This window comes from Brachycentrus maculatus, unplaced genomic scaffold, assembly GCF_059751285.1.
Source record: "Brachycentrus maculatus isolate JH-2025_06_01 unplaced genomic scaffold, ASM5975128v1 h1tg000055l, whole genome shotgun sequence".
NCBI lineage: Eukaryota > Metazoa > Arthropoda > Insecta > Trichoptera > Brachycentridae > Brachycentrus > Brachycentrus maculatus.
In genome coordinates this window covers 5,161,815-5,186,497 of record NW_028280809.1, presented here as the reverse complement: position 1 = coordinate 5,186,497, position 24,683 = coordinate 5,161,815, and the positions used below count along the sequence as shown (strand labels likewise).

At 34.0% G+C, this 24,683-nt stretch overlaps 5 protein-coding genes across 8 annotated transcripts in view; 3 read left to right on the top strand and 2 right to left on the bottom strand.

Annotated features, from left to right (window-relative positions):
• The window catches only part of shg (DE-cadherin), a 526,542-nt gene extending 524,876 nt beyond the window's left edge, over positions 1–1,666 (bottom strand). For both annotated transcript variants that reach the window (XM_088278247.1, XM_088278248.1), the window contains exon 1: positions 1,166–1,666. In XM_088278247.1, coding sequence (XP_088134373.1) covers positions 1,166–1,274 — 109 coding nt within the window. In that variant the 5' untranslated portion in view covers positions 1,275–1,666. The remainder of the gene's footprint in view (positions 1–1,165) is intronic.
• Positions 1,667–4,698: 3,032 nt separating this feature from the next.
• Blos4 (biogenesis of lysosome-related organelles complex 1 subunit 4) lies at positions 4,699–6,727 on the top strand. The gene has a single exon (XM_088278303.1). The coding sequence runs from the start codon at positions 4,885–4,887 to the stop codon at positions 5,359–5,361; it is 477 nt and encodes a 158-aa protein (XP_088134429.1). The 5' UTR covers positions 4,699–4,884; the 3' UTR covers positions 5,362–6,727.
• Positions 6,728–6,859: 132 nt separating this feature from the next.
• Positions 6,860–11,077, bottom strand: dUTPase (Deoxyuridine triphosphatase). 3 transcript variants are annotated; one of them, XR_015839319.1, is made up of 4 exons: positions 10,851–11,077; positions 10,639–10,775; positions 8,629–9,065; positions 6,860–8,555 (listed from the first exon to the last, which is right to left on the bottom strand). XR_015839319.1 is itself a non-coding variant. In XM_088278246.1 (3 exons), the coding sequence occupies exons 1-3, from the start codon at positions 10,952–10,954 to the stop codon at positions 8,863–8,865; spliced, it is 444 nt and encodes a 147-aa protein (XP_088134372.1). In that variant the 5' UTR covers positions 10,955–11,077; the 3' UTR covers positions 6,860–8,862. The 3 variants fall into 3 exon arrangements, 1 of the variants encoding a protein (XP_088134372.1); XR_015839320.1 differs by having other exon boundaries at positions 6,860–8,469; positions 8,741–9,065; XM_088278246.1 differs by having other exon boundaries at positions 6,860–9,065.
• A 1,392-nt stretch (positions 11,078–12,469) lies between these two features.
• On the top strand, positions 12,470–17,578 carry LOC148311946 (uncharacterized). Its single transcript, XM_088278244.1, has one exon. The coding sequence runs from the start codon at positions 12,573–12,575 to the stop codon at positions 16,290–16,292; it is 3,720 nt and encodes a 1,239-aa protein (XP_088134370.1). The 5' UTR covers positions 12,470–12,572; the 3' UTR covers positions 16,293–17,578.
• A 4,684-nt stretch (positions 17,579–22,262) lies between these two features.
• Positions 22,263–24,639, top strand: LOC148311945 (distal membrane arm assembly component 2). The gene is made up of 2 exons (XM_088278241.1): positions 22,263–22,806; positions 23,793–24,639. The coding sequence occupies exons 1-2, from the start codon at positions 22,394–22,396 to the stop codon at positions 24,268–24,270; spliced, it is 891 nt and encodes a 296-aa protein (XP_088134367.1). The 5' UTR covers positions 22,263–22,393; the 3' UTR covers positions 24,271–24,639.
• Positions 24,640–24,683: the final 44 nt, after the last annotated feature.

The window sequence follows — 24,683 nt, the reverse complement described above, 5'->3', positions numbered from 1 at the left end:
AAAAATATGCATCTTTTTCTGGGATATAGTACATTTTCTGGGCATTCCGAAAACATGCACAACTGAAAATTTACGATTTTTGATTTATGTCGTTCTTGAAAGGAGTGAGCGATATGTATTTTATTTCCTACCTCATTTTTTTTTAATATTTCATGATTGACAAAAATACTGTTATATGTATATAAAAAAAATATATGGCTGATTTTAAAAATACCAAACTGAAAATAGTTTTGCATCGTTACTCAACTAATAGGTATTACTTATGTGAGTAAATTTCTACTTATAACATATTTTAGTTTGGTAAAATACACCAATAAAATATTTTGCATTCAGGCGTCCATTTAGTGTTGTTGACACCTTTTCGAGAAATTTGTTGGTTCAGAAGAATGAAAGTTCACAAGTCCATTATTTTCATTTCAACCGGGCATTCTTTCAGCATGACTGTTTCAATATTATGTTTCGTACAACGGTGTTGGGATATGCGCCTTGAATTGCCCAAAACAGGTGTGTAAATAATGTTCCGGGTAAATAACGTTAAAACTTTGAACGAGGCACACTCAACTCGGCTGTGTTATCTGATCAAATCGAGGAGTGTCCTATCTTAGTGAAGAAATACGATAAGGTTCGTCGCTTTTAATAATAACGAATGTATCAATCATATCGAGTGTCCACCCTTCTTTCTGAACCTAATTCTAGAATTGCGGTCATAATTTCTAAAATGATAAAGCTAAGCGCATTTGAACTATGAAATTTTGTATTAATTGTTATTATTATTTTCTATAATTTTTTTGTTTGTAAATTAAAATAATACTTGACACTGGCAGAAACATCCTTTCACTGGGCGACTGCCAAATAAATAATAATAATAAATTAAAAAATAAAAACATATCGAACGTAATTCGATTTCCAGAAATTTCAAATTAAAGAATTTTATTGGCGATCTGATACCGTAGGTAGGTACCTACTCAGTACCTAACCGGGAACTAGGAGACTTGAAAATTTAAAATATAATTTTTGTTCCATGAGAATTTGAATCGCGTTCCGATAATCCCCTAGCTCGCGAGGGTGCCATAAGAAGCAGGTAGACGGCCATCGGAGGAAGCCGCGTAAAGGTGAGTCGAGGCGAGGCAGGTAGTAAGTAGTACGAGAGGTAGAGGTAGGTTACCTTTGGACGACTGTGACGCTGTGACGGTGCCGAGGGCTAGCAGAGCGAGAAGGGTGACCGCTCCTAAGCGGCTCCCACGCGCCATCTCCTTGCGAAGTTCTTCGCCCATATTCAAAGTTAATCCCGCTGACGAAACACTTCACAGAAATGATAAACCATCCCACACAGGTGACGAGAAACACACACTATCACAGATTCAAATAATAACCGTCACAGATAAGTTAAACGACCGCTTCTCGGAGCGGGTCTCTCCGTCGGCACACCTTTCGCAGGTAACGCGATAAACTTATAACTTTGCACAAAACTTTTTTTCTCTTTTATGGGCAGCGGAAGCCATGTTCCAACGGCACTGTAATTAGGATAACGACGATCTGTATTCACGGAGCACGTTGCTGACGGTCCTGGTTGTCATGTTAGCGGCTGCCGAAACATCGCGGTACTCCGTGTGCACGCACGCTCGCTGCGCAGACTACGCTCGCACTCCGCACTCGGAAACTGACTGAACGCGAACAATCAACAAGTTGGGTTCCGAGCGGCGCTGCATTCGGCGCGAACTGCCTACGAAACTTTCCGATCATGCGCCTAGCTTCGGGCTAGTGGCGCGTAAACCTACAAAGTACTTCACACTTCGCACACTATCATTTTACTCTTATTTCTGTAAAACAGTCATTATCCTCTTCTATAATGTAATAATATAATATACAAATAGTATGTTTTTTAAAACCGATGCCTATTATCTAAAGTTACAAATTTTAAAGCAACTCTAAATGTACAGGTGATAGGTGTTTTACCACAAGTTCAGCACCTACAATATTGACATATGATTATTGACATGTGATACTGATTAGTAGGGTGAATAATTCACTATTTAATAAAATAAATAATATTAAATTCTAAAATTACCTACCTGTACTAAGGTCCGGTGAGTTTTTGACCTCTTCCCGCACCCAATGGTACATTGGATACCATATCGGGTCGACGCAGGGTTAACTTGAACGATTCTTGGATTCAAAAGTATAATTTAGTATTTTAAAGGATAAAAATTATGCGAATGAATGAGCTCAGGGTGAAAAACATATAACTTTGGCAAAGGAAATATAGGAAGACTAGTAAAGGTGGCATTACCGTACTCGTACTTACATATTTGTATCTGTTTGTTACTGGAAATGATTTAGACCGTTAAATAGCAACTTAACTTTATTTAAACCCAGGTAACATTACAAGTAACATTTTTTTTATTTAAAGTCGTTTTGTATTGAAAAAATAAGTTTTCCTTCAAAATAAATATATGGTTTCGAAAAGAAAAGAGTTATTGGGAAGTAAGAATGACATTATTATAATTATTTTATGATCGTTTAAATTTATACAACTTAATAGTAATTAAAAATGGGTGTTGCAGTCATCTTATTTTTAAAACTAATTGTCAAAATTCATTGTAATATTAATTCATTCATTTTTTTGAAAACATACAGATATTTTAGATACAATACGAGGGAGCTTTCCGTGTATGTTACGTAGAAAGAGTGCTCGAAGGAGCTACTTATGTATGTAACATACAAATACCAAAGTGCTCGAAGAAGTTCCCCATATATGTCACATATGTTAGGTAATTTCATACCTATTTTGAATGATTTGAAAGTGGTATAAATTTAAACGATCATCAAAAAAATAACAATTATATTATTTCTTCCCACTCTTCTTTTGTATTTTTTACTTCTTTTAAAATAATAAGCCAGTTCAACATCATTTGGATTAGACCGCTAGAATTTTGACAGAAATAGTATTGTCACGTAAAAATTAATACAGATATCATTGCGCTTTTTCCACAATTTTCTACCTCGACGGACGCGGTCTGGTGAGGCCGATTCGCTGAGGTTCCGGCTTCGCTTCCCGGCAAAATGAAGATGATTTCAATATTAAATATTTTTATGGACAGACACCACGCAGAGTGGATATTCTGTAGTAGCCGAAAAACCACCGTAAAAACGAGGATGTTCTTGTAAAGTGACGTGAAAATGCAAACGGAATAGGAAATTTCTAGAGTAGACGCGAAACCACCATAAAACGTGGATTTTTTTGTTGATTGTAAATTGCAAAATCTGTTTTATTCTATAATCACGTACAAAACGTACATTTTCTTTAAACCCAGGTAACATTTTACGTAATTTATATTTTCTTAAAACACCGTTTTTGCATCTAAAAAATAAGTTTTTCTTCGAAATAATTATATGGTTTTGAAAAGAAAAGAGTTATTGAAAGGTAAGAGTTAAAAAATCTACATTTATTTAAAAAAAAAAACAAAATCCAATATTCATTCTTTAAAAAAATCGGGCGTGAACAGACATGTGACCTCTCCGGTGGTCTCCAGTGAATTGAATTATGTGTTTGCGAATATCCCCTTAAGTGAACTAGTTTGGAAGCCGATTTATTTATTTGGTGGTCACTTCAATACTATACTATGATAATATAATACATATAAAATACATACACGTAGGTTTTTGTCCGCCTCCGTGGTGTAATGGTTAGCGTGTTTAGCTAATGTTCTGGAAGTCACGGGTTCGATTCCCAGGGGGGTGAAAATAAATATTAGTGAGTTTTACTCTAAAATTTATTTAATACTACCCTGGATCTTAACATTACCCTGAAGCGCGGGATTAATCTAGCCTTCACGTAAGTAACGATCAATATAACACTGCATCAATACGATGCAGTGCCCTATACACCATTGGCCGTAACATTTTAAGAAATTAAAAACCGAAAAAAAATATTGTATATTCATTTAAAGGATATTCTGAAGATAACCAAATACGTACACTGTGTTATACATAATATAAACATATCATTTTCTTCTTTATTTTAATATTTTAAAATATATTAAACACATATTGTGTGTTCCATATATTTTAAAATATCAAAAATAAAGAAAAAAAATGGCACAAAGATAACATTGGAGGACGCTTAAACGCGATTTACGCGGACAACCGGTTAAACGTAGAAAAATCAAGAGATGGAAATACATATTTTTCAAATAGGGCACGTATGATATCACACGTAAATGACCAAAGATTCTTTCCTCAAACTTCAGTATAACGGTGGTAATATCATACTAGCGCCATCTCTTGCTGACAGCGAAGTTCTTTTGATATAAATGCAGAGAGATTTTCAGTCAATTTAACAGATGTCACTTTTCACTTGTAGCAGGTAACGGGAAGCATAATTATGTACTGATAAATAAAAATAAAAATATTTAAGTAAAGCTGTTTTTTTATCAGCAATATATGAAATTATATTTTATGATCTTGCTTATACTTTTTAAAAAAAATCTTTTGGATTCATAAAATCATTATTATTTGAGGATTAGCATTTTTCCGCTTGCTTCCAAAGAATTTTATTTTTTATTTGTTATAAATCTAAAAGTAACGTTGCATAAATATATGACAGATTTAATTAATTTTTATGTAGTTAAGTACGTTAAGGGTATTTTTTTTATTGGGCAATACTTAAAATTTAACTGTCAGTTCGTCGTAGGCAAATGTCAGATACTGCAGAATGGTGTCGAAATATTATTGTGTGCTTTAATTTGATAGCATTTATTGAACGGCTAATTTCAGATTTGAGTACTTGTATAATTTATTTAAAACTTCGCTTGTGAGTTTTACACAAATCTAGTGACTGCTAATCCTCCTTCAGTGTCGTCATCTATAATTTAAATCAACAAAATGTTGGAGAATATTGCAAATAGTTACGCAAATTACGTCAAGGTAGACGTTAATAAAGAGTTGCAGCCTATACACGATACGATTGACGAACTGCAAACGAGACTCGAAGAGTTCGAAAGCCTCATTAACATGGTGGAGCATGAAAGTGAAGATGTCGCTTCAAACACTTTCACAAAAATCGTGACATTCGCCAGCGAAATTTCAGTTTTATCGAAGCGTATTGACAGTCTGCAGTTATTTGTTGATAAAGTTAACGAAGATTTGACGGTGGTCGAGAGACAAGTGGAATTGGCGGAAGCCCAGATCGGGGTACCGGAGAATAAAATCAAAAACCTCTTAAAACCGTTTTTGAGTAAACTTTCCAAAGATTTGCCGACAGTTGCTGACACACGACCCGACAACCTGAAATACGTTGTTCCAGAGATTTTCAACACATCGGATTACTTCCCTGATACTAATGCCAGCGGGAACAGTTGATAAAATTTTGATTGTTATAAAAGTTATTTTTATTACTAAATAATATTTATTCCTGTTTTTTTTTTACTTCTCCATACCTATAGTTTGTTAATTAATTTTATCCTAGAGGTGCTGAGTTTTTATATCTCCCCAAACTTTACATCGTTTTCTGTACCCAGTCGAACAGTAAAAACAATGAAATTTTATAATTATTGCTTTCAGATAAATAAAAAGATGCCCTGTTAAACAGGGCATATTTTTGTTTGTCCCAACAACAAATTTTGGCCTCATTAAATAAGTCTGCATCGTGTTTATAAATACAAACATTTTTAAATATACTTGCAATATTTATTTAAAACTGAATATTCATTTTCAACTTCACTATTTCCAAAAAATATATTTTATGTAAAAATAATTTTAAAATGTTTGATCCCTTCCACAAATTTAAATTTAATAAGCTTAAAAAGATTATGAGGTGACCTTGTTAACACGTTGACTGCCAACTACGAGATAACTCATAGATTGCGTTCTTTGCTAGGACGCGTAATAGGAGTTATCTCTCTCATACTCTGTTTACTTGCCATATTCGTGCAGCTATGATAAAATTCCTAGTACAGGCGGACCTCAACTTTCGCACGTGATTGGTTTCTGAAAATGCGAAAGAATATCCTACAAGAGAACAGTGCGGATGATGAGGACATCAGGCGCCAGTATCATGCTCATTGCGTGCGGTCCAACATGCTGACACGCTGCTTTGCCCACTGCTCTGCGCAGGTAAAAAATACACTATCAAGTTTTGTGTACGCAGCAATACGGGAGCGAGCTGTGGTGTAAGTTTACACAACAAAGCTTAAAGGACACGACAATATGCTATAATAACGGATACAGAGCCTTAATGAAGTTACCCCGACACTGCAGCGCGAGTGGTATGTTTGCCACAGCACGCCTACCACATTGGGATGGGCTATTAAGGCACCGAGTGGGAGAGGCTGAAGAAGAGCTCCAACCTCATCATAAAGCAGCTTGTGGAGCACAGATGGGGACTAGACATGTGGCGGCACTGGAGCACAGTGCTGCGTTTGCCAGCGAGCTGATCTTCATCTACTACATCTCTCCAAAAATGTTTACCTTATTTTTTTCTGTCGCCGTTCTTTTTTTTTGCTTTTTAATTTGTTAACTATTGTAATTTTAATTTCATTTAATAAAAAAAATGTTGTAAAACATATATGGCTGACTAAGTATTGCACCCACCACTTAGTCAAGCTGGAATAAAGATTTATTATTATTATTATTACAAAATTTCAATTATTGAAATATGGCAGTTTCGCTTCTATACTTGTCACATATCGCATAAAATCTATCTTACTTTCATTGAATATTTGTAAAGATCCGATAAATGGAAATTATAATATATATATATATATATATATATATATATATATATATATATATATATATATATATATATATATATATATATATATATAGGATAAGAATTTAGGTGAAATAAAAAAATAACTTTTATTTAGGCAGTTTTTATTGAACATAAGCAGCTGTGCAACTTAAATATATCTTATGGTAAAATCACAGGTTTTTATTTTCAACCAAGCTTATTGTCACATTTGCATTTCAATTAGCATAAATACAAAAATACGTTAAATCGATGGTGATGTGTGAATACCTATCTGAAATTTTGGCAAAATTAAGTTATGTGGTTCGACGTAGAATCCAATTTCGCATCGCCTAACGCTTTGTATTATTTACCAAAAATTACAAAGACATTTCAATACAATTGTTGAAGCAATGTAATGTTTTTTCACCTCCCGTAAAACAGTATTTTTCTTTGATTAGATTCGCACATCGCTATCGAAATAATTTTACATTAAAAATGTACTACAGATTGCATCAAAACTCAAGAACAAGGGATCATTAAGAAAAACTATCATATATTAAAAAAGATCATTACTAAAAAATCAAATAAAAAAGCAACTTATAAAAAGGGACACAAAATTTTTGTTTAAAAAAAATATTATGTATTGTGTATCAGATTTTATATGAGATGTAAGTTATTAATGAGATTCTCTACCTCTACATAGTAAAACTGATGACAGCACTCGCTTTTGAAAGTGAATACATATGAATAGTCCACTAGGAAACCACGTTATATTAAAAAAGTAAGTTTTTAGCCAATCGGTAGAAAATTAAAAATATTTACGTCCATATTTAACATAATCTGCCAAAAATCGTTAAATGAGGAAAAAATGGAATAGAAAAATCAATACTCTTGCAAAACTCGATATGCCGATCGACAGTTCACTTTCTAAAATCTCTCAAAAAAGCTGAAATCGGTAGAAGATTTAATCTTTCACCGATTGCCGCCATTAGCTAAATTTTTTTTTAACATAACGTTTGCAAGTGGGCTGGCTACTCATGTATAATACATATAACCCGTCAATTGTGAATAGGACCAATTAGGCATAAATATTTATAAATTTTTATGTAAGACCAAAATATTACATATTTATTTACTTCAAACCGTTCAGTTTTTTTTTATTAAAATGAGGTCAATATATCATTAGTTACCTCTTTAAAACTATTGGAGACCACAAATATTGTAAATAATAGCGAACAAAGCAACGTCATAAAGTGCTATTCTAATAAATGCATCTATTTTCAGTGTACTGACACAAAAACATAGTGCAGTATATGTATTATGTATTAAACTCTTAACTTTCGAATTTTGATGAGAAAATTTGTCAGTGCAGTAAATCATCACTAAACAACTCGAAACAGGACTACCCGAATACTGCTCGGGTTAGTCAATAAAAACAAATACATAAATATATTTGGCTCGGGCAAATCAACACCACCAAGTTGGGATACGATTTGCCCGAGCAGCACTCGGACTCATCAATGCAACAGATTGCCTGAGTCATGCTCAGGATAAATTGGCAACTGGTTAACAGAATCACATTGAGAAATAACGGATTGATTTCAAGAATGAGACATCGTACTACATTGACAAGCAAATTCAAAATCTTTAAAACTTTGTATTTTATCAATACTAATTTCAATCTTTAGAGATTACATTTAGATGTGGATTGTTAAAAACTCTTAATAGAGCACTAACTAAGAAACTCCTACCAACCATCAAGCAGAGAAAGCTGATGCACTTCGGACACGTCATGAGAAATGAAAAATATTGTCTTCTCCACCTAATCATACAAGGAAAGATTGAGGAGCGAAGAACTCAAGGATGCCGAAAGACATCATGGCTGAAAAACCTACGACAATGGTTTGGCAGAAGCACCAAATCTCTGTTCCGAGTTGCAGCATCAAAATTAAAGATAGCCATGATGATCGCCGATCTTCGTTAGAAGTGGCACAGAAAGAAGAGCACTAATACATTAATGAAAAACATCAACAATCTAGCTATCCTGGTTTTTGTAATATGATATTAATTATATTTTTGTACTATCTCGTTGAAAACTTTCAGACAATTGTTATTCGAAGATGTAAAGATTAATTGACCCCAGTAGATCCAAATCCTCCCTCCCCCCTGTTGGTTTCAGTCAGGGAGTCGACTTGCTTTAGCTCCGGGTAGTAAATCTTCTCACAAATGAGCTGGGCGATCCGATCCCCTCTGTTCACCGGGAAGTCCTTATCGGAGTGGTTGAACAGCACGACTCCCAAGTTTCCTCTGTAGTCCTCGTCTACGACACCAGCTGAAGAGAGATAATGACACTATTAATTATTAAGTACTGTACAATCAGTAGGTACACTGGTACTCGGAAATTTAAAAAAATATATATTTAATATGGTTACAAGAGTTTTTTTTATACATTAATGAATTTTCTAGACATTTCTACTTTACAATCCTAAAATTAATAACGCAGTTCTCTCCAGTAAAGAGACTAAGCTCTTGTGCTTGGAGAGGGACTTACACTTATTATTTATTGTTTATGTTTGTGGGTGATATATTTAATTTTTATTATAATTGTTTTTTACAGTTTTTTTTTTCTTTTCTTGGATTAATACATTTGTAATTACATAAACTATTTTTTTAAAGCATTTTAACATCTTTTTTTTGTATCTGTAGGAAGGTTATTGAAGTACTTGGTTCCCAAATATTTAAAGTTCTGTTGGAATTGTTTGGTATTGCATTTTGGGTATTTAACCTGTCCGGGAGTATGGCCGTACATGTACGGCCATACCAAACTTTCCTCAAAGGAGTTTGGACGTACATGTACGGCCGATACAAAATATGATTTATGACACGATTTATATCAAAACATGTTAAAAACATGATTTATCGATATTTTGATAATTTTGATATAAATCATGTTTACTGGTCTAAATATCTTTGTTTATTCAAGAAAACATGTTGCTTATAGCATCGACTATAATATAAAAATTTAAAAGTAAAAAAAAAAAACAAAAACAAATTCACTCCTCAGATACAGTTTTGTCCGGAGAAACTCACACCCAGACAGGTTAAAGGGATACAAAAGACGTGATGTGAGACATTACCGCTGAATGGGAATGTAAGTAGAGGCGGAACAGAAAATAGAATCCCGTAGCTAAGGGACTCGAGGTTATATACTCATACATATATTTTTAATAACATTAAAAAACATTAGTAGTACTGTGATTGCAACAATGATAAATAGAAACGAAAGACGAAATTGGCACAAAAAGGATAGGAGCAGAGTGAATGCAATTCAGACATGATCCCTTAGATATGTGTGTGGAGAAATTGTAGAGATAGTTGAAAAGAATAAGGATTTAGACACGTAGAGGGAATGAATGACAAAAGATAATATATATATATATATTATCTTTTGTCATTCATATTATTTGTGCTAATAGAATGAGGATGATTTGTCATTTCTTTGGAAAGCTGTTTTCGGAAGGCACATAACATGGGTATACTGGAAAAAACTTTAACTCTATATTCCCTGTTTTAATAACCCCTGTTATGTAAAGCCTGAATAAAATATACACTATTTAACTTGAAGTTGAATTTACTTTTAAAGCCACATAAATATAACATTTTAAACTGCCAAGTGTATTTTGCCAGTTTATGGAACATCGAAAACTTTATAATACTGCATCATTAGTCAAAATTGCATATTTTCCATTTTTTTTTGCCAGTACATGGGAGTTGAGGTAGCTGCATGCCAGGGGATACTATTGTGACAATACACCTTCTCTGCCTCTCTTTTCAGAAAACTGTATGTTGTAGCGGTATTAGTAACATAATACCAATAGTAAGCAAATACAATAAAATAAACGTACCTCCGACATCAATGAAATTCTTCACAGCTAATCCGGAGCGTGGTGCCACCCTCCCATAGCATCCGTGAGGTAGCTCTATTTGGATATCAGTTTTGACCAATTCTTTGCCTCTAGCGGGGACTACGTAGTCATAAGCACTGCAAATAAAGATGATAGTGAAAACCAGTTCTATCTGACAATTACTATAAAGGAAAAAGTCTTTTTAAACTCACCTTTTGAGATCAAAACCGGCCGCCAATCGAGATCCCTTCACTGGAGGAAAAGCATGATCGGAGAGTTTGGCGAATTTAATCACAATATTGTTTTCTACGGGCATTTTGAGTAGGTTAAAAAAAATTAAGATCCTTCTTAAATGAATGCTAAAAAATCGAGAAAAGTGACAAGAATTGAAAAGATATCACGAAAAACGAGCGAAAATAACCACAGATAGGAAATACATAGATGTTTTGGCGCCAAAAAGAACCATAAACCATAAATGAGTTAATAGATGAACACAAAAATGTATTTCGGAATTCCGAATGCACATAAACCCATACATTAATTTGCATTAATTGTTCTCGCTCACGTTCGTTTCTTTTTATGAATGGAAAATTTTCGTTAATTTACAAAACGAAATACTATAACGAAAGGAATGAAAATGAAAATGATGACTGTTTTTTTTTTAAAATAGACTCTTGTACTCCTGTAATACCACATATCGAGTTTTGTTTCATTACACAGGACTAATTTCGAAAACAACATTGTTTTCGCCAATAAGTGTTTAGTTAAACAAATCACCTGTTGATAAAAATAGCTGTAGTTTTTAAAAGTGGTATCATACGAGTGTTTATATGAGTTTATATTTTCGATTTGTATATTTTTAAAAATATATTTTCATACTTTTACGTTTGGCATGATTGATATGGCTTAAAAAGGCAAGTTTTTCGATAAACATCGACTTAAATATTGTTAAAAGACTTTTTGAAAATGTGTTTGTATTTAAAAAAAAACACATTTTGGTTTGCTAAATTATTTCCAGCATGATCAGGCCTGTACAAGTCCGGGGTTTTAAATAAATATTATATAGGAAAATAGTTGTATTTATTTTGACCCCCTGGGGTTCGAACTCAATTCATAACAAATTCTGGAATGGCTTAAAACTTTTTTGACGCAAAAATATTTGTTATTTTAAAAAATTCGTAAAATAATGAAATAAAACTTTTCAACTTATTATGAATTTAGATAATGAAATAAAATTCAGAAAATTATTTAATTATTAAAATCGCAATTAGGTTTTCACAAATTTTTAGAATCACGTATGGTAACCAGCTAAAAAAACAAGAAAAAAACTGCTTGATAATGCATTTTGTACGAATTGCATTTCCTGATTTTTAAAAATATGAAACTCAAAGTTTCTTACAATTCGGAATACAATCATGTATAGGTAGAATAAAATAGTAGAGGTATGTATAGGTAGAATAAAACATTTAACAGAGTGCAATTGCATCCAACTCATTGCGGCTGTCCAAACTCAAAACACAGTAAGGGACATTTTTTTGATGTAGGTTTTTTTGCATTTTTGGACTAAGTAAAATCTACTTAGTCCAAAAATGCAAAAAAAAACGTACTTCAAAAAAAATGTCCCTTACAGTGTTTTGAGTTTGGACAGGCGATTGGTGTTAGTCTTCAACAAATTTGAACTGATCTTCAGTTTATAGCTCTCAAGATGGCACAATGTGCCTTTAAGTAGGTACTTGCCGAATAAAATATTATTGTCGATGGTATCTAAAATATTTTGCTGATAAAGTTAATCAGACTGATAGTAATACTCGGAATTAAGATCGTTTTTCTATTGGTCATAATCTATACAACAACAGGTTCCAAATGTCATTTGTTTCTAGGTTATTGTTTAGGATTATATTTTTATTCCAACAATAACAAGTAAATACGTTAAAATGTTACCTTCAACAGGGTATTTTAAAGGTATCAATTGCCCCTTTTATGAAAGTGGTTTATGTGAACGGCCGTATTGCCATTTTCGGCATGCGAAAAAGGAAATATCGGATTCGAACGAACCGTTCGAAAATGGGGAAATTTTACAACAACTTGTATCGGAAGCTGTTAAAAAAGTTCTATTACACTCCGAGAGTAACTCTAGCGACAACGATGGCGGCGTCAGTTCACAGACATTAATAACAAAAGTGGTGCAAGAATTGACGCCCGTCACTAACAATAAAAATGTCGCTTCTTCGACGACCAAAGTGACTTATAATCCGACTCCTATTTCTGAATTGAACAGGATTATACCGACAAATAACGAATTCGTACCGGCCCCGAGTCGAAAAGAATATTTAAATCGAAAACACATTCCCGTTCCCTATACTCCGCACAGACCTTCCCGAAGCCAAAGTATTCGATTGACGACTAAATCCGTAACATCCACTGTCCGCGTCATTAATGACGGAGATGTCAAACTTTCTGCTCAACCACATCTCGAAAAATATACTCCCGCTGGAATGGAGAGTGAATCTGGTGTGAAGTACCTTCCTGGATCAGTAAGCGCGCACAAGCCGGCTCCGTACAGTCCCATGAGCACAAGTAGCGATCCCAAGCAGCCCAGCGACAAGACCAACTCCTACACGCCCACCGACCGAGCCTACATCGGGGAGATGAGCAATGTGTCCCTGTACACTCCCAGCGGGTGTGTGGGGGCATCGGGCGTCACGTACAGCCCCGGGGCCGCGGTGTCCGCAGACTACAGCACGTCCAGCTACTGCCCGACCAACACCTCCTACTCTGCCAACAGTATCGGCAGCAAGAGCCCTTGTTATACGTCCAGCGTAACTTATCTGCCTACTCCCTTGTCTAAGAATCCCAAGTTTTCCAGTGATGAAGAAGATGAACCCGATATGAAAAGAGCTCGTGTCTCCAAGGGGGGAGACTTTGAAGATTTGGATTCAGAGTTTGAAATGCTAGGCCAGATTCTAGACGATGAAAATGACGCTAAAAAATCACAGACCGCTCCGATTATTAATAATGAAGATGTAAGATCCAAGGGTATAAAGGATAAATTTAAAGTCCCCCGTGTCACTAAGTTGGATTCTGCCATCCCTAGCAAGATTCATTCGAAAACAAAGTCATCTAGTTCAAAAGAAGATTCCAAAAAGATACATTCTAAATCTGATGATTCTAAAAGTGACCGTAAATCTAATGTTTCTAAAAGTGAACACAAATCCGATAATTCTAAAAGTGAACACAAATCCAATGATTCTAAAAGTGAACACAAATCTATTGATTCCAAGAGTGAACACAAATCTAATGAATCCAAAAGTGAACACAAATCCGATAAACATAGTTCTAAAAGCTATAAAAATTCTAAATCATCCCACCGAGAAAGTGATAAAACATCTTCAAAAGATAAAAGTAGTAAGCTTGTTTCTAATAAGGAAGTTGATAAACACCAATCTTCCAAAAAGAGAGATGACGGAAGGACAATTTCAAAAGACAAAGAAAAAAGTTCAGCTTCTGAAAATAAACATAAAAGCTCATCCCTTAAACCTGATACAAAATCTAGCAACTCTAGAAATAAGGACGATCACAACTCATCCAAATCATCGCATAGTTCATTATCATCAAAACGGAAGAGTAACGAGAGTAAAAATAACTCACCCGATAAAAGAAATACTGATAAAGATCATAAGTCAAAAAGTTCATCGAAGCACAACTCGACGGATAAAGGAACTAAGAAATCTTCCAAAGACAAAGAATACAAACGCCCGAAAGAAGAAGAAAAACATAAATCTGATAAAAATAATGCGCAATCAAAAGTTAAATTCAATGCGAGTAATTCACCAGTTTCCGATGATGGTGTGTCGGACACTGAGTTAATTGAAGAGTTTTCAGAATCAGATGAAGAACGAATAACACAAGAATGCATGCGAATATTTGAAGAATATGTTCCATCTGCAAAGGAAGTGGTTGATCCACCTAGTTCAACTAAACCTGCTGTAAAAACTGAAGTTATCTCCGCTAGTAAGAAAAGAGTCGCACATCCCACTACCCAAACTATTTATCGAACACCGACTACTGTTTTACCGGATCACAAGAGAAAGGCTGTTCAACTAGCGACTGATAGATATTCCGAAGTTAGGCAATTCCACCAAACGAGGAAAAGACTCAGTACTGAAAGTTTTCAGTTTAATCCGGAAGAGCCCTCTCCTGGTCCCGCGCTTAGTTCGTCGAAAGTCCGGATCGCTCATGTCCCTAATGTTTCCACATTGCTCTACGCCAAGAAATCTATACCTAAAGTTCCCGAAGCGCCTCCCAAGTCCACCACTGTACAGACAGTCACCAAGGGAACCTCCAGAGTAGCTCATATGCCGAATGATAAATTTTGCGACCGCCCGGGGGTATTAGAACCTTTGGCTTCCAAAATACCCGTGAATATTAGATCCCGATATCTCAACTTGATGATCGACGAATGCCTTAAGATATATTTGACTGCTGAAGATGCCTATAGTCGAGCTCAACAAGAGGAATTACACACAAACAAAAAATGTACATCGGTGCCTATTTACAAGAACTCTGCCATATTATCCATCTCCAGGCTGCGTAAAGAAGTTCAAGAAGCTGACGGTGTTAAAATTAGCAGCGCCGATGCGGGAAAAAGCGGCTTGTCACATAGCAAAGTACTGCTGGGAAAACTCGCCGATAGCACTTCGTGGAGTATTGAAAATAAGTATAAAAAAGATGATTTTTCAAAGGAACTCTCCGGCATAAGATTCTACGGAAACGTTTCAAGGTGGGTATTAACGGAGGAAGAATTAAAAAATAACGGTTTTCCGAGACCCCATCCCGAAAATAAAGAAAAAGGCGTAGCAAAAATATTCACCGTAAATACTCGTCAAAAAAAACAAAAGGGATTCCTCCGGTTATGTTGCCGTTGTAAAAAAGAATATCAAGTTGATAAAAAGGGCAATGCTGTTCGAAATGAAGAATGCATTTATCACCCTAATAATAAGTACAGGTTCAGGGGAGAAGTGAAGTACCAGTGTTGCGGACAAGATATGTCCTCGGATGGTTGTCTGTCGGCATCGTGTCACGTGTATGAATACGTGGACCACGACAACTTACGCGGATTTGTTAAAACATTGCCTAAAGAGAACCCCGACAACGATCAGGACTATGGTGTGTACGCTCTGGATTGTGAGATGTGTTATACGACCAACGGGTTAGACCTAACGAGAGTGACGGTGATCGATAATAAGCTCAAAGTTGTTTACGAGTCACTCGTTAAACCTTTATATCCCATTATAGACTACAACACTCGGTATTCTGGATTAACCGAAGAAGATATGAAAGATGTAAAAACTACATTGCTCGAAGTGCAGGCCACATTCCTTCACATGTTTTCTGATAAAACTATTTTAGTCGGGCATAGTTTGGAATCGGATTTTAAAGCTTTGAAACTTATTCACGATACCGTAGTAGACACTAGCGTTCTGTTCCCCCACAAGATGGGGCCGCCGTACAAGAGAGCTCTGCGTAATCTGACTTCCGAATATTTGAAGAAAATTATCCAGAATTCACTAGACGGGCACGACAGTGCGGAGGATGCCACCGTGTGCATGGAATTATTGATTTGGAAGTTAAAAGAAGAACTTAAAACTAGATAAGTGGGAGTGAATTTACCTAAAGACATGTGTTACGAAAAGTGTTCTTTCTGTTAGTCATTTACTATTTGGAGCTGGAATCCACATTCTGGAATTCATTGTTTCCAGTGTTTATTGGTTAGCCAGAAGATATATGCTGTTCCTGTAAACATAGCAATCACATGGCATTTATCTTCAAGAGCACTATGCAAGTCATTATCAATTATAATCAGCATTATTTGAAGCACTGATTTGAATTTTTCCATTTATTAATTTACTGAATTGGCTTCCAATCAGTTGTGAAATAATTCGTTTTTATATTTCCTTTACAGTTCACAGGAATATATTTTTTTGCGAGCTGTATTGTGGATTTAATTAATAAATTAAATCCAAAACAATATATTAATGTTTTTTATTGAAGGATTATTATGCCGTCTTTGATTTAAAAGAAGCTTTAAAAAGCTTTAAAAAAAGCTTTAAAAGAAATAACAAAGCATATCCATAACTATAATTTCATAATGGGCAAATGGGCTTCTTTTATATTTTCATTTTATTTATTTATGTTAGTGGAAATTGACTATTTTTCTTATTAAAAGAAAAAGTTAAATATGTGTATATTTGTAACACAACTGTAAATGGTTTATAATTTGATAATTATTAATGTATAATTAGCAATATATTATATAATAAGTTATTAATGTTGTATAACATGAACATGTGCAGTAAGTGCATCACAATGTAATAGAACTGATATTGGGGCCTTAAATGTGAAATATTAGTTGTTTTCAATATAAACGCTTATCAAATTATTTTTGCATCCCATGTTTCTATTACCCTGGACCACAGGACTTGTTTCGATGTAACTTAATACGGGACTATCGTAAAATGTACGACGATAAGAAAAACTCACATTTTACCAAAAACATTTACTAAAAACATTTAAAAATACAGTGGAACCTCTCATAACGACCATAATTTGTTCCAGAATCGTACTCGTTAATTTTATTTTTATTTTTATTTGTTCGGGAATTGTACAGCTTTACATTTAAAAAAGTATATAATAAACAATAGTTAAACATTACATTACATTAATAAAAATAAAGCCAATTAAACAATTCCACATTTATGTTATAATAACTATTAAAAACATTCAGAGATAAAAAAGGGTATGGTATAAAAAAAAATAGATTTTGCAGGGAGGAGAAGGAAAGGAGAGGAATTAATGAGAGTGGTTAAAGGATTTTTTTTCTAGGGAAGAATACTAAAAATAAGAATATATTTATAAATATACATACGTACATATACATACACATACTTACACTCATACATACATATATATATATATATATATATATATATATATATATATATATATATGTATGTATATATATATATATATATATATATATATATATATATATATATATATATATATATATATATATATATATATATATATTTATATATATATACATACATATATATATATACATACATATACATTACACATACAGAAAAAAATTGTCATGCTCCGTTCACCCCCCACCCATAACATAACTAGGTTATTGGTGAAGAGTTAAGTGAAACCTTTTTTGTTTTGATTGACGCGGAAGTCCCAGCTCACAAGTGAATGTTGAGACTGGGAAAGGGACAGCCCTTTCTCCGTAACTCGTCATGTGAAATGTCACTCGTTAAGGGAGAAAGTTTTCTACATTTTTTTTGCTTATTATGTGAATTACTCATTATGAGAGGTTCCACTGTAAGCGCAACATGGTTTTTGAAAATTTTAACAATACGAACATAAAATGTCAGTAAAAACTAAGATTCATGATAGTTGTCACTACATTCTTTACATGTGTTGCCTTGGCGCTCCCCATGATTGGATGTCTATCGTAAATTTTACGAACGTCCCGTAATCTAGGGTTAAAATGAATTTAGATATGAAGTTTTGATTTATAATAGCAGTGTAATGGTCCGGCTCCGTGATGTAATGGTGAGCGTGTTTAGCTACCGTGCTGGAGGTCCTGGGTTCGATTCCCAGGGGAGGTGAAAATAAGTATTATTGATTTTAAACTCTAATATTTATTTATTATTACCCTGGATTGGTCACTGAAGCGCAGGAGTGATCACCTTGCCTTCATGTAAGTTACGATCAAGATAACACTGCGTCAATACGATGCAGTGCCCTTTGCACCATTGGCTGCGTGTAAGGGTTAGAGAAGAGAGATTTATAATCGTGTCAATTTGAACTTAAACTTACATCACTCCGCTGCCCCGCAGGGGTAGGCAGAGGGAATAGAACGCCACACCACTCTGTCATTGCAAACATTCTTTACCTCTTCCACGTTCATGCATCTCCTAATACATACCTGCCGATTATTTCGACTCTTAACCTGACCGCTTTCAAGTATTTGACATACCTGATTGTGCCAACCACATTCACCTCATGAATTTGTTTTACTGTTCTTTCCTCACTCATTTGTTCCACATGTCCAAACCATCTCAACACACCTTTCTTAATTTTATCGATAATGCTTTTCTCAGCTTTGCAGTACACCCACGCTATATTTGTTAAAATATTCAATAGAATGTCATCGCAAAAAAATCCTGCTACATCTTATAGCTGAGAACCTCTGATATGCAAAGGGTCATAAATAGGTATATTGTTTAAAAAATTGTCTGAAAAATTGTAAATAAGTATTGTTATCGAGAAATCTTATGAAAAAAAACCCAATGATTTTTCACCAACTTTTTGATAATAACCCAAAGGTAGGGTGGGAAAGCACACAGAAGATGTGGATTAGTTTATGTTATTTTTTTTTTAAACAAACACCTTTTATTTAAAAATTTCATTGTTTGCTTCTTTGTTTGGTATTTACTTTAATTATTGTTATGCCAAGTATTTAAAATAGTGTAAATAAGTTACTATAATGTATGTATTATAATTTTATTTTATACATGTTGCATTTTTTATTACTTCCCTTTTATGTACATTTTGGGTGATACAGTAATAAATCCTTAGATTGTACATAATAAGAATAAATTTATTTGTGTACATAATATGTAATTTTTATTTAGACCGTAGGCCGTTAAATCCAAAAGAAACAGTATGCCATTAATAGAGATCAGGCAAAACATCCTTTCTGTTACTATAATACTATAGTAAAACCTTGGCTAATGGATGATCATCCTAAAAAATATTACTGACGTTTGATGATTTTGATAAAAAAAAAAGTTAATAATAATACAACAGCACATAGATTAACAAACAGTGGTGCTTAGATCACTCTATATGATTGATGTTGTTTTAATTTGGCCTTTAGTTACAAATGAACATTTTATATAGCTTCTATTTTCTCGTTGACAAGTAATGGCTCATTCTAAAGGTGGAGACTGACCGGAGCATTTTGTCGTAACATCGCTCGCGGCGAGCATCACCGAGCATCCGAAACTGTTAATGGAGCGGTCGGCTCGGTGTACTGACTGCCTGAATGCTCGCATCGTAACGTGTTACGTTACGACGAAATGCTTCGGTCAGCCTCCACCTTAAGGCATTTTGCAGTACTTAACACGTTGAATGCCATCTGAGTTATATTTAACTCACGCTGTGTTTGGTCAAGGGGTTGCGTGAGTTAAATATAACTCCAGTCATTGATTGGATTTTACGTTCCATGAATTGGATACACTTCACGTTTGCCATGTAATGTATGCACTTTTTGTCTGGCCCCCTGGACGAATTACCAAAGTTGACCCAGATTTTTCTCTGAAAATTAAGACTTGGTATGAAGTTGGCCCAGATTTTTCTTTAAAAACTAATACTTTGCATTTTACAGTTGTGGCCCTAAGGTAGTTGTTTTTTTTTTTAAATTTGGCAGTCAATGTGTTAATAGTATAATTTTTCTTTATTTATGTAAAACGACCCTTTAAGTAGTCTCACAAAAAGATATTAAGCACCGTCAAATCTGGTGAACGAGGAACTAATTGAACATTGTATGGAAACGTCTCAATCAAGATTCAATTTGATTCCTAGCGATGTTTTGGAGAACTTAAGTGAATATATTGATGAGTAAACACAGATGAACACTCTGCCAAACACCCTCCACAGCTTCTCTATTCCCAACAAGTCGATAAACATTTTCTCATGGCTTGTTGAATAATGAGCTGGGAGCCATTGCTACATTAAAATACTTCTTATTTTTCAATACCTCATCCGCACCCCAATGGTGCAATGGGCACTGCATCATATAAACACAGTGTTATCTAGATCGTTAACACATGAAGGAAAGGTGATCAGCCCTCCGCTTCAGGCACCAGTCCAGAGTAATATTGAATAAATATTAGAGTGAAAAAATCACTTTGACTCCCCCTGGGAATTGAACCCAGGCAGTCAAACGCGCTGACCATTACACTACAGGGGCGGACAAAAATAATTACAGTATTTTATTTACATCGTACAGTCGTCAGTCAGAGGGAAATTAATGAAATTCTAAAATTTTTCAGCCATTAAAATATTTATAAAATTATACCAGCAAAAAAATGCATACACAAAAGTTTTAAATTTTGAAAAATCGTCAGACCAGTTTGGCCCATTGCATATAAATATTAGAGTTTAAAAAAAAACACTTTTATTTATTTATTTATTTTAACCCCACCAGATGAGGTTTAATGCACTTTACAATCTACATAACCGAAAAAGGGATTATATGTGCCATAAACACTATGTGGAATAAGTCAAATTCCTTAGCTACGGTATTATTTTCTCATGCTCTTGTTTTTTTATGTATTCTATAAAGATTTAAAAACACAGTTTTATGTGTAAAAAAACTAAATAGATTCCACATATGGACATTATTTATTAAATGCCTTCCTTGTGTTTATATTATATATATATATATATATGTATATATATATATATATATATATATATATATATATATATATATATATATATATATATATATATATATATATATATATATATATATATATATATATATATATATATATATATATATATATATATATATATATATATATATACTTTTTTTTAACATACAGGAGAGGTGAATTCTTTTGAACATTTGTGACCTCTTATGACAATAAACCAGACTTGAAATAGAAGTGAAAATGAGAATATTTATACTAGACTTTTAAAATGTTTACATTTTGAAACAGATAATTTTTAATGAAAATATCAGCCATAAATTTATAGTTACATCATTAGAACCATAAAATGCACTTTTAATGTTCCATCCATAATAATCAATTTTTGAAAAGACCCTATTGTTTTTTTTTGCATACATAGTTTTTTAGTAGGCTATATGTTATAAATTATTTTGGGTACATTCAATTAATATGTACCTAGCTACATAATTTAAAAATTATTTATCACTTTCAAAGGACATGACATTTCTTTTAATATTTACTTTTTTCAGTTTTTGATAAAGATATTTGTATGGTTTAATGATAATATAATAATCATAGTTTTTTCTATAAAAAAAAATAAATAAAAAATAAAAATAAAAATAAAAAATACTTGGCACAATCAGGTATGTCAAATACTTGAAAGCGGCCGGGTCAGGAGTCGTAATAATCGTCGGGTATGTATAAGGAGATGCATGAATGTAGAAGAGGCAAAGAATGTTTGCAAAGACAGAGTGGTGTGGCGTTCGATTCTCTCTGCCTACCCCTGCGGGGAAGCGGCGTGATGGTTAGTTAGTTAGTTATATAATCATAAAATTGTTGAATATTTGGCGCTAATGGTAGTGAACACTAATTAATTCCATTTACACGTCCTCCATTTACCCTTCTTCGTTTTCTTTAAACCTACCCCCAAATTGGCACCTTCTCCCCTAGGTGTGATTGGTAGTAATTAGTTTGGAACCTGGATTGTATTTTATAGAAGGCACTGCAAAAGCAACACAGAGTATTATCATTTTCAAAAGCATTGTTTTTTATAAGTGGTAGTCTGTGGGCGTTTTGTATGCTGCGATTGGACATCCTGTTTGTCACTTCGAATATTGTGACATAACCTCGATCTCTCATCATTTTTGTTTGTTATTTGGTTTAAAACATTAAATTACTAGACTGTAAACAATCTCTCCGGCATTGTTGTCCTAATAGTTATGTCGCTATATTTGTCAAAATGCTTATCGAGTATAAAATGCCATCCAACTCATTTATTACGATATTGTTCTGCCGACAATTCGACAAGGTACACTAGAGATGAAAAAGGACGCCAAAATAAAGTTATACACGGGCAAGAATATCCTTCTTGGAGATTGCCTGTGGCAGAGACTCCGGGACAATTTCAGACAATGTTCAGAGCTTTCGAAAGCGAAGAGACACGATCCCCCACTTTGCTTAGATTGGGTCAATATCCAATTGAGTCATGGCCCAGGCGGATGAAAAAATGGTTTCGAGAGAAGAATGAAAAAATTATTCTCTTAGCGCAAGAATACAACGCGGAAAGAGTTAGAGCACTTGGAACCAACTTGGCAGCTGCTCATTTTATTGTTCACCGTGGTGGTGCCATCAGGTCAGTTTACGAGTTATTTTGTATAAAAAGTTAATATCGCCCACTCCTTTCAAGAACGTCATAAATCAAAAAACTTAATTTTTCAGGAGAACATTTTTAAAGTTAAAAAATATAATATAATGTATTAAAAATAAATATCAAGCCACCTATTGAACATTTTACTGTGCAACAGATCTTTTCAGGTAAAACCTGAAGGTTTTTCCTCCATTTGAAAAATATTTAGTATAATAAAAAAAACAATCGAACAATACCTTTTCTTCAAAATACAAAAACAACACTCTGCTCTGTAGCAGGTCTTATATTAAGTTAAAAATATGCCTCTTTTGCTGGGATATAGTATATTTTTTGGACATTCCGAAAACATGCATAACTGAAAATTGACAATTTATGACGTTCTTGAAAGGAGTGAGCAATATATCAAAAATAAATCAATATAAGCATCTCCAGTTAATATTTATCTTCTTCGAACCCTTACCCGCACCCCAATGGTGCATAGGGCAGTGCATCATATAAACAGTGTTATCTCGATCTTTAACACATGAAGGAAAGATGATCAGCCCTCCACTTCAGGAACCAGTCCAGGGCAATATTGAATAAATATTAGTGAAAAAATCACTTATATTTTATTTGACTCCCCCTGGGACTCGAACCCGGGACCTCCTGTACGGTAGTCGAGCAAGCTGACCATTACACTACAGAGGCGGACAGATTAATATTTATAAAAAATAGTGAACTCCAGTTTGAGATCTTGAATATTATACAAGTACCTGCTTTACATTCATTCATTGTATACAGGTCAATTAATATATTAAGATTTACTCTGCAATAGTTTATTGTGGAGTAAATCTCAGTTTGACGCTTTGTATTCACGATCATGTAAAATAATTTATTATAATATTTCAGTTAATGTATTAGTAGTATAAAAAAGTTCATCGATTCAAAGGTTGCACCAATTTAAAAGAGAAAATTATGATTTTTCTTCTCAGGTTTACAGGTGGAAAGCAATGGATAAAGTTAGAAGAAAAACACAAGAAAATTGCCCCACTACCAAATATTTTTTTACCTGGTATATTTGTGGAAATGATAGACTGTGAACATTTAACCCATGGAGGCTTACGCTATCAAGGACTTCTAAATTTTGAAGGCTTGGATTTCTTAAAATGGCTCTCTCTAAAGAATAACCGGCACGTCGACGATTGGGGTTTAGACAGAATAAGCTGTCTGACTCGTACCTCATTGGAATACTTGGACCTTTCAGGCTGTTCAGTTACCCACAGGGGGATTCAAATATTACACAGAATGGAAAAACTCAAATTATTAATACTAGATTTAGAGGAGACTGACGAACTAGAATATACACTCGCGGCTTTGCAAGAACTTAATCCAGCATTGCTGGTGAAGTGTAAATACAGCAATCTTTTGTCAGCTGGAGGAAATGTGCCAGAAATGCCACTTTTAAAGTAGGAGGAAGATATTCCTTTGTGAATTTCATTTTTCCGTGTTATTAAACATTATGACTGTAAAAATTAGGCTTTATCCGTTTGGTCCGTATGTTGGAGTAGGATATTAGACCCTCAGTAATATGTATTGCTAAGGATTAAAACAGCCTCTTCTTCCTTTCTAGTCCACTTTGCAAATGGTATTTTCTTAAATATGTATATTAAATATTAAAATTTAACTGCACATGGTTCCATTTAATCCTTTTGACACCTTCCCATTACCCGATGCCCGCTATCGCACTGCCTTCATGTGTCTGGAACTTATCGAACACTGCTGCAAGTTTTTCAGACATGGGATTTGGTACATATCTACTTTCTACTTGATACTTACCTCGATCTAATAAATATTTATAATTTGTTGTATGTATTGAGACAAGA

What these genes read in the sequence shown, in the direction of transcription:
- LOC148311946 (XM_088278244.1), top strand. Translation starts at nt 12,573, where the DNA reads ATGTTACCTTCAACAGGGTATTTTAAAGGTATCAATTGCCCCTTTTAT.
- LOC148311945 (XM_088278241.1), top strand. Translation starts at nt 22,394, where the DNA reads ATGTCGCTATATTTGTCAAAATGCTTATCGAGTATAAAATGCCATCCA. An exon ending in CACCGTGGTGGTGCCATCAG is followed by an intron (nt 22,807 to 23,792) that starts GTCAGTTTACGA and finishes TTTTCTTCTCAG; the next exon opens with GTTTACAGGTGGAAAGCAAT.
- dUTPase (XM_088278246.1), bottom strand. Translation starts at nt 10,954, where the DNA reads ATGCCCGTAGAAAACAATATTGTGATTAAATTCGCCAAACTCTCCGAT. An exon ending in GCCGGTTTTGATCTCAAAAG is followed by an intron (nt 10,776 to 10,850) that starts GTGAGTTTAAAA and finishes CTTTATTTGCAG; the next exon opens with TGCTTATGACTACGTAGTCC. An exon ending in GAATTTCATTGATGTCGGAG is followed by an intron (nt 9,066 to 10,638) that starts GTACGTTTATTT and finishes ATCTCTCTTCAG; the next exon opens with CTGGTGTCGTAGACGAGGAC.
- Blos4 (XM_088278303.1), top strand. Translation starts at nt 4,885, where the DNA reads ATGTTGGAGAATATTGCAAATAGTTACGCAAATTACGTCAAGGTAGAC.